This window comes from Ambystoma mexicanum, chromosome 3p, assembly GCF_040938575.1.
Source record: "Ambystoma mexicanum isolate Mex_15411 chromosome 3p, UKY_AmexF1_1, whole genome shotgun sequence".
Taxonomy (NCBI): Eukaryota; Metazoa; Chordata; class Amphibia; order Caudata; family Ambystomatidae; genus Ambystoma; species Ambystoma mexicanum.
Window position 1 is genome coordinate 918,889,227 of NC_090925.1, and position 8,001 is coordinate 918,897,227.

Below are 8,001 nucleotides of genomic sequence, written 5' to 3' on the forward strand. Positions count from 1 at the left end.
CCCAAGGGGAGAAGTCGTCCATTCCGGTGCTTCTCTGTCTGAAAAGGGAGTTTCAGCACAACAGCAGGGCTTCACTGGGCAATTCAAAGGTCCAGGAGGATGCAGCAAGTTTTGTTCATGGTTTCTTCATTGGGTGTTTCTCCAAGTGGTCGACTCTGCCTCTAGTCCCAAAACCCTCGCCTTTTAAGCAGGTTTCTCCCATTCAAGCACAGCCTAGGCTGTCAATGACACATCAGGGTCGCTATCCTGGAAGGACAGCCAGCCAGCCATTCAGGACTGGTTGCATTCAGGCATTCCTAGAGACAAAGGACAGGGGAGTTCCGGGACCCTCCCTCACATCCTGTCCTTCCAGACACACTGGAACCAGAGGCGGGCCTCAGGGCTGAAGTGCGCCAAAGGCAAGACAAACAAAGGGCTCCAATCTGTTCGACGCACAGACTAAAATCCAAGAAAGAACTCACAAACAGAAAATGGCAAAAAAAGAAGACAGAGGCCGTTTTGATAAAATAGTCATCCCTGGGTGCTATACTGCAGCTGAGGGTTCAGCCTGCGGTAGAAAAGCACAATGGTAGGAAAAATTCAACCACTGCCACTAGCCATTTAAAAGTAGGGAGGGCAACATACAAATGTTACAGAGAATATAAGGATAAGAGGCTACTAGGTAACCCCCCAGCACTCCACATAAGATGGTGTGTGCTGGACCCACAAAGAGAAAAGGTAAGTAAATTCAATTTCACTTTACTATTCTTGGGAACAGTAGTTCACACAAGAAAGGCTATTTTAAACCTTATGAGAAATGTAAAGGATTTCTCAGTGACACTGCACTGAAGGTGCTGGGTGTCACCATACAAAAAGTAGACAGATGCATATGGAGTTTGTCAAACTCCCAAAACAGTGAAAACACATAATCCAAAGGTCAAAACAAATGAGGCAGTGGGAAAAGGGTCTCACTCGCTCCAGGGTTAAAATTAAAAAGTCCTACAGTCCAGCAAAAGAGTTGGGCGTCTCTAAGGTTGAAGGGAATTAGCACATAAATGAGAATTCTCCCTAACATGACTGCACCAACATATGCCAGTATTCACATGCACTCCTTCACACAGTATTCATGTTTACTTGCGTAAAATCCAATAACCAACAACCATAACGAAAAGTACCTCCAGGATAAAAAAAACAAAAGAAAAGGATTCAAAAAGAAAGAAGCAATAAACAAACAGAACCACAAAGTCCCATCAACCGAGGTCTCAACTACCCACAACCTACCAAATACAAGCAACAACAAACCACAAACAGCAAAGACTAACCCCAAAAGACCATGAAAAACACCAATTGAAAGAGGACGCCTACTAAAGAACACAACCCATGCATCATGCCTCGCCAAAAGAAAGACAAAGAAGCCAGAAAAGACAACAGAAATAATAAGCAATCCCAAACCACTCGGGAAGGCACGGACCAGCATAATCCCACAACCCCAGAAAAACTCGACAAACATCTGAGATGGCCCAAGGAGACATACAAATAACGGGGCAAAAACAGACTACAATGCTCGCTACCTGTCAACATATGACAACGTGGTAAACAAAAACAGCTCAGCAACAACGAACCGACAGCCAACAAGCTTCACGAATACAGACCCAACCAGGACACCTGTCAAGACTTGAGGCCGAGTAGATTAGAAATACCTCCGTCCCCAAGCACCGAACAGGGAGTTTTCTGTAATCCTCGCTGTTCAGTTATTGGAACCACAGGTGGCCGGAACAGGAGCGGGAACACTGGATTCCCAGGTGTCTGCAGTAGGGAAAGAAAACCGGGTTATGACAACAAGGAAACAAAAACAATGGTGAAAAACAACACTCTGAAACACAGTATGTACTGACATCTACCAATAAGGCAGCAAAGGCGGGGCTCCAAGAAAAAGAGCAGCACCTTTGCAACAGTGCTCCACTAACTGATGCGTTAGTGTTACCCCAGTTTATGCCAACAGCAGCGGCAGCAGAAGGTTCACGGGGTAGCTCCTTCAGATGAAACTTCAAGGAAACAGGACGTGGGCCGGAAACCAGACAGAGAGATCAATAAGGGGCAAATCCAGAAGCAGTCCAGAAGAGAACGTGATCCGCGTCAGTTGCCGGGTGAGTCATACCGAGGCGCCGTAGCAAGGGAGAGGCAGTCCTTGGCTAGTGTTCAGAGTCGTAGCAGTACGTGAAAAGGAGTTCTGAACCAAAAGCCGTAACCGAGGGGAAGCAAGAGGAAGTCCAAAGGCAAATCCAAAGTCGTGATCCAAGAACGAAGCAAAACGAAGACGCCACACACTGGAGAATCACAACTGAGAAGCAACGTTTGGTGCGTCCAGCGTCTGTTTATAGCGTTGTCACGGCAATTAGGTCATGTAACCGGCGTGCCGTGTAACGCGGCGGGAATGTAACAGACGTTGCTGAGGGCGAGCGTACAGTCACCATGGCAACTGCCAACTCTGTATGGGGAGATGATGATGTGGATGACTCCTTCCATACGGCAATCTGCTACAAGGCCATGGGGAGAACCGGCGCAACCCCTGCCGCCGTGCTGTGGGCAAACGTGCATTACGGAATGTGGAGACAGGGTGTACTTGACGTGAAGCAGATGGTGGTTTGGAGGGTGTATGCATGACAACACAAAACGGATGACAACTAATAAGCCATCCCAACCCGGTCTCCACCATGGACAATACCCCAACCCGAACAAGGAACAAATTGGAAACCATCACACTCACCCTACACCGACTATCTCACCAAGACTGGAACAACAGAGGGGTAGCTACCCTATTTACCTCCCGGAAATGAACCAACCCCACCATAAACCTTATCAGTCTACTCGACAAAGAGACTGACCAACAAAGAACCACCCCACCCAAAAGACACAACCGGGAAAAACCCACCTGGAACGGAAACCCAACCAACACCACACCGGTCAGAACAAACAATACTAACAACAACACAAAAGGGAAATCCAGCAAACTACACTGCAGCCTCTGCAACATTAGATCCATAGCAAAACACTCAACAGAAATCAATGACTTCCTAAGCGAAGGAGGCACAGACGTGCTCTTCCTTACAGAAACCTGGCTATCAGACAACTATAAAGCCATCGCGAACTAAGCAATACCCGACAATTATAAATTAATACACGCCAACAGAGAAAACCGAAGAGGAGGTGGAATCGCTATTATACACAAAAAACACGCCTGAGCATCTTGAATCATCACAACCAACGCAGAAGACTATGAATCCCTCCTAATCAAGATAGAACTCAATGACCAATCGAACATAGTATTCCTACTGTTCTACAGGCCATCTTCTTACAACCCCAACTTTGCAACGAAACTAGCGGACGAGGCCGCATGCTATCAACCCACCACGACAACCTAGGTGAAAGAGATCCCACTGATACAAACATAGATACAACAGAAGACACACTCAACAATTGGATCACCAAGGCCATTGACCAATTAGCACCAGCTAAAACATTCAAAGCAACACCAAAAAAACTGACAGCAAAATGGTTCACAGAAGAACTGAAAAAACACCAAAAAAAACTGCCGCAAAATGTAAACAAAATGGAGAGAATAATACACCAGACAAGACTAAATAAAATACCAAAGACAACTCAAACTGTACAAACTGTACAAAGCAACAGTCCTAAAAGCAAAAAAAAATAAACTACTACGCCACAAGAGTCGGCAAACAATTCACAGAAAGAACTCCATCACACTTTGTGAGTCCCTTACACCAGAGCAGAGTCTGTGTAGTAGCTGCACAGCAGTTACTGCCTCTTCGAGCATTAGCCTGCTCAGGTATTATTATATATGTAGTCACTTACACCAGAGCAGGGTCTGTGTAGTAGCTGCACAGCAGTTACTGCCTCTTCGAGCATTAGCCTGCTCAGGTATTATTATATATGTAGTCACTTACACCAGAGCATGGTCTGTGTAGCAGCTCCACAGCAGTTACTGCCTCTTCGAGCATTAGCCTGCTCAGGTATTATTATATATGTAGTCACTTACACCAGAGCAGGGTCTGTGTAGTAGCTGCACAGCAGTTACTGCGTCTGCAAGCATTAGCCTGTGCAGGTATTTTATATATATATATATATATATAGTAACTTACTCCAGAGCAGGGTGTGTGTAGTAGCTGCACAGCAGTTACCGTGTCTGCGAGCATTATCCGGCACAGGTAATTTATATATATATAACAGAGCTGACGCGTTTCGCAACGATCCCGTTGCTTGATCACATATAAAATGAGTGATTTGCACAGCGTTTAAATACAATCAGAGAAGAAAGTTTCAAGCTTTATGGTTTTACCCAATACAATTAGTCCCTTTTCTCTTTCGACTTATTCTCTCCTGTGTAACTGCAGGCAGCCATTTTGAAGTGTATTTCAAGTAATTCTCGTTATGTTGGATGTAAACACCAGATAACAATTTTTTCGGTAAGCCGGCAGTTTTTGTTAATGGTGTTAACAAATATTGTGACACTAGTGGTCAAAGCAAGAAATACTGCGTATTCGGTATCAATATACCTTATTAACTCCCTTACTGGCAAACCAACTAGATTTCCCCATCTTAATATATATATAGTAACTTACACCAAGAGCACAGTCTGTGTAGTAGCCGCACAGCAGTTACTGTGTCTCCGAGCATTAGCCTGTGCAGGTATTATTATATATGTAGTCACACCGGAGCACGGTCAGTGTAGTAGCTGCACAGCATTCACTGCCTGTGCTGGCATTAGCCTGCGCAGGTATTATTAGATATGTAGTCACTTACACCAGAGCAGGGTCTGTGTAGCAGCTGCACAGCAGTCACTGCCTCTCCAAGCATTATCCTGCACAGGTATTATTATATATGTAGTCACTTACACCAGAGCACAGTCTGTGTAGTAGCTGCACAGCAGTTACTGCCTTTGCGGGCATTAGCCTGCGCAGGTATCATTATATATGTAGTCACTTACACCCGAGCACGGTCTGTGTAGTAGCTGCACAGCAGTTACTGTGTCTGCGAGCATTAGCCGGCACAGGTATTATATATATATAGTCACACCAGAGCATGGTCTGTGTAGCAGCTGCACAGCAGTTACTGCCTCTGCGAACATTAGCCTGTGCAGGTATTATTATATATATAGTCACTTACACCAGAGCAGGGTCTGTGTAGCAGCTGCACAGCAGTCACTGCCTCTGTGAGCATTAGCCAGCGGAGGTATTATTATATATGTAGTCACTTACACCAGAGCAGGGTCTGTGTAGCAGCTGCACAGCTGTCACTGCCTCTGCGAGCATTTTCCTGCACAGGTATTATTATATATGTAGTCACTTACACCAGAGCACGGTCTGTGTAGTAGCTGCACAGAAGTTACAGCCTCTGCGGGCATTAGCCTGTGCAGGTATTATTATATATGTAGTCACTTTCACTGGAGCACGGTCTGTGTAGCAGCTGCAAAGCAGTTACTGCGTCTGCGAGCATTAGCATGTGTAGGTATTATTATATATGTAGTCACTTACACCAGCGCACGGTCTGTGTAGCAGCTGCACAGCAGTCACTGCGCCTGCGAGCATTATCCTGCGCAGGTATTATTATATATGTAGTCACTTTCACCGGAGCACGGTCTGTGTAGTAGCTGCACAGCAGTTACTGCGTCTGCGAGCATTAGCATGTGTAGGTATTATTATATATGTAGTCACTTACACCAGCGCACGGTCTGTGTAGTAGCCGCACAGCGTCTGTGAGCATTATCCGGCACAGGTATTTTATATATATATATATATATATATATATATATATATATATATATATATATATAGTCACACCAGAGCAGGGTCTGTGTAGCAGCTGCACAGCAGTTACTGCGTCTGTGAGCATTAGCCGGCGCAGGTATTATTAGATATGAAGTCACTTACACCAGAGCACAGTCTGTGTAGTAACTGCACAGCAGTTACTGCCTCTGCGAACATTAGCCTGCGCAGGTATTATTATATATAGTCACTTACACCAGAGCAGGGTCTGTGTAGCAGCTGCACACCAGTCACTGCCTCTGCGAGCAGGGGCGTTGCTAGGGGGGGGCTAAGGGGGCCATAGCCCCTGATCTTTTGGTTGTAGCCTGGATAGAATCTCAGGACCTACAGCCAAAATACTAGCTAGCCCCCAGTCCCAACAGTTCTGACATTAGCTTAGCCCCGGGTCTTTTCCAGACCTAGCAACTCCCCCGTCTGCGAGCAATAGCCAGCGGAGGTATTATTATATGTGTAGTCACTTACACCAGAGCAGGGTCTGTGTAGCAGCTGCACAGCAGTCACTGCCTCTGCAAGCATTATCCTGCACAGGTATTATTATATATGTAGTCACTTACACCGGAGCACAGTCTGTGTAGCAGCTGCACAGCAGTCACTGCGTCTACGAGCATTAGCCTGCGCAGGTATTATTATATATGTGGTCACTTACACCAGAGCAGGGTCTGTGTAGTTGCACAGCAGTCACTGCGCCTGCGAGCATTGCAGAGCCTGAACTGCACCGTAAATGAGCTTCGGGGCAGCTACTGTGTCTATAATACCAACAGCACGCTGCGTGTAATTTCAAAACCAGATGTTTAGAAATGCACGTACTTACAATATTTAATTTCAACCTGTGATAAGTACAATACAAGGGATTACAACTTCAACGTGCACTTCCAGAGGTTGCAAAAGGGCTCCACTTAACAATATAACAAGAAAGGGGTGAGAACGTCTAAGTTGATGGATGCTAAAAGACTCACTACAAGAGCTGGATGGCATGCACCCACCTGATGCTGCCCGGAAACTGGATATGAGGCTTTCCTAAATATAGCAGTATCTAAGTTCCCATTCGAGAAACGGACCATAGCAAGGCCCCGCCCCCACTTCATCACGTGGGCTGCTCCGCAACACTTGAGTTTCAACGTCCACTTCATCACGTGGGCTTCTCTGCATTACGTGTATCTCAACACCCACTTCATCACGTGGCCTGGAACGTTCAATTTGTCATCTTTTTTGCACGTGCGGCGGGAAGGCAAGGCGTTGTGGGAGGGTTGATACTAGTTCCCATCCGAGAAACGGACCATCTGATGTTAGGGCCATTTCTCAGATGGGAAATAGCTGCTTCAGTGTAAGTGGGCTGGTTCCCATTAGAGAAATGGCCCTTTTTTGCCCCCTAGTGGCCAAGTCCTGCATAATAATGGGAACTAGCCCACTCACAGAGAGAAGGCTAGTTCCCATTAGAGAAAGAGCCCTTTTTGTCCCTAGTGGCCAAGTCCTGCATAATAATGGGAACTAGCCTACTCAAACTGAGATGGCTAGTTTCCATTAGAGAAAGGGCCCTTTTTGCTCCCCTAGTTGCCAAGTCCTGCATAATAATGGGAACTAGCCTACTCACATTGAGAAGGCTAGTTCCCATTAGAGAAATGGCCCTCTTCGCCCCTAGTGGCCGAGTCATGCTATTAGAAATGGCCCTTTTTGCCTCTAGTGGCCAGGTCCTGTATAATAATGGGAATTAGCCCACTCACACAGAGAAGGCTAGTTCCCATTAGAGAAATGGCCCTTTTTGCTCCCCTAGTAGCCAAGTCCTGCATAATAATGGGAACTAGCCCACTCACACTGAGAAGGCTAGTTCCCATTAGAAAAACGGCCCTCTGACCTGCAGAGGTAGAAAGTTCCTCTTGTCTAATGGGAACTAGCCCGTTCACACTGAAGCAGCTATTTCCCATTAGAGGAACGGCCCTCCGACTTGCAGAGGCACAAAGGTCCTCTCGTCTAATGGGAACTAGCCCATTCACACTGAAGCAGCTATTTCCCATTGGAGAAACGGCCCTCCGAACAGCAGAAGCAGAAAGGTCCTCTCGTCTAATGGGAACTAGCCCATTCACACTGAAGCAGCTATTTCCCATTGGAGAAACGGCCCTCCGACCTGCAGAGGCAGAAAGGTCCTCTCGTCTAATGGGAACTAGCCCATTCACACTGAAGC

At 46.3% G+C, this 8,001-nt stretch overlaps 1 protein-coding gene across 6 annotated transcripts in view; it reads right to left on the reverse strand.

Annotated features, from left to right (window-relative positions):
• The window catches only part of LOC138581113 (uncharacterized), a 399,583-nt gene extending 392,616 nt beyond the window's left edge, over nucleotides 1–6,967 (reverse strand). For 3 of the 6 annotated variants that reach the window (XM_069652199.1, XM_069652196.1, XM_069652195.1), the window contains exon 1: nucleotides 6,779–6,967. In XM_069652199.1, the coding sequence (XP_069508300.1) occupies nucleotides 6,779–6,952 (174 nt within the window). In that variant the 5' untranslated portion in view covers nucleotides 6,953–6,967. Of the gene's footprint in view, nucleotides 1–1,679; nucleotides 1,786–6,778 lie in introns of those variants that run through there. The other 3 variants (XM_069652198.1, XM_069652197.1, XM_069652200.1) reach the window with 2 other exon arrangements.
• Between the last annotated feature and the right edge of the window lie 1,034 nt (nucleotides 6,968–8,001).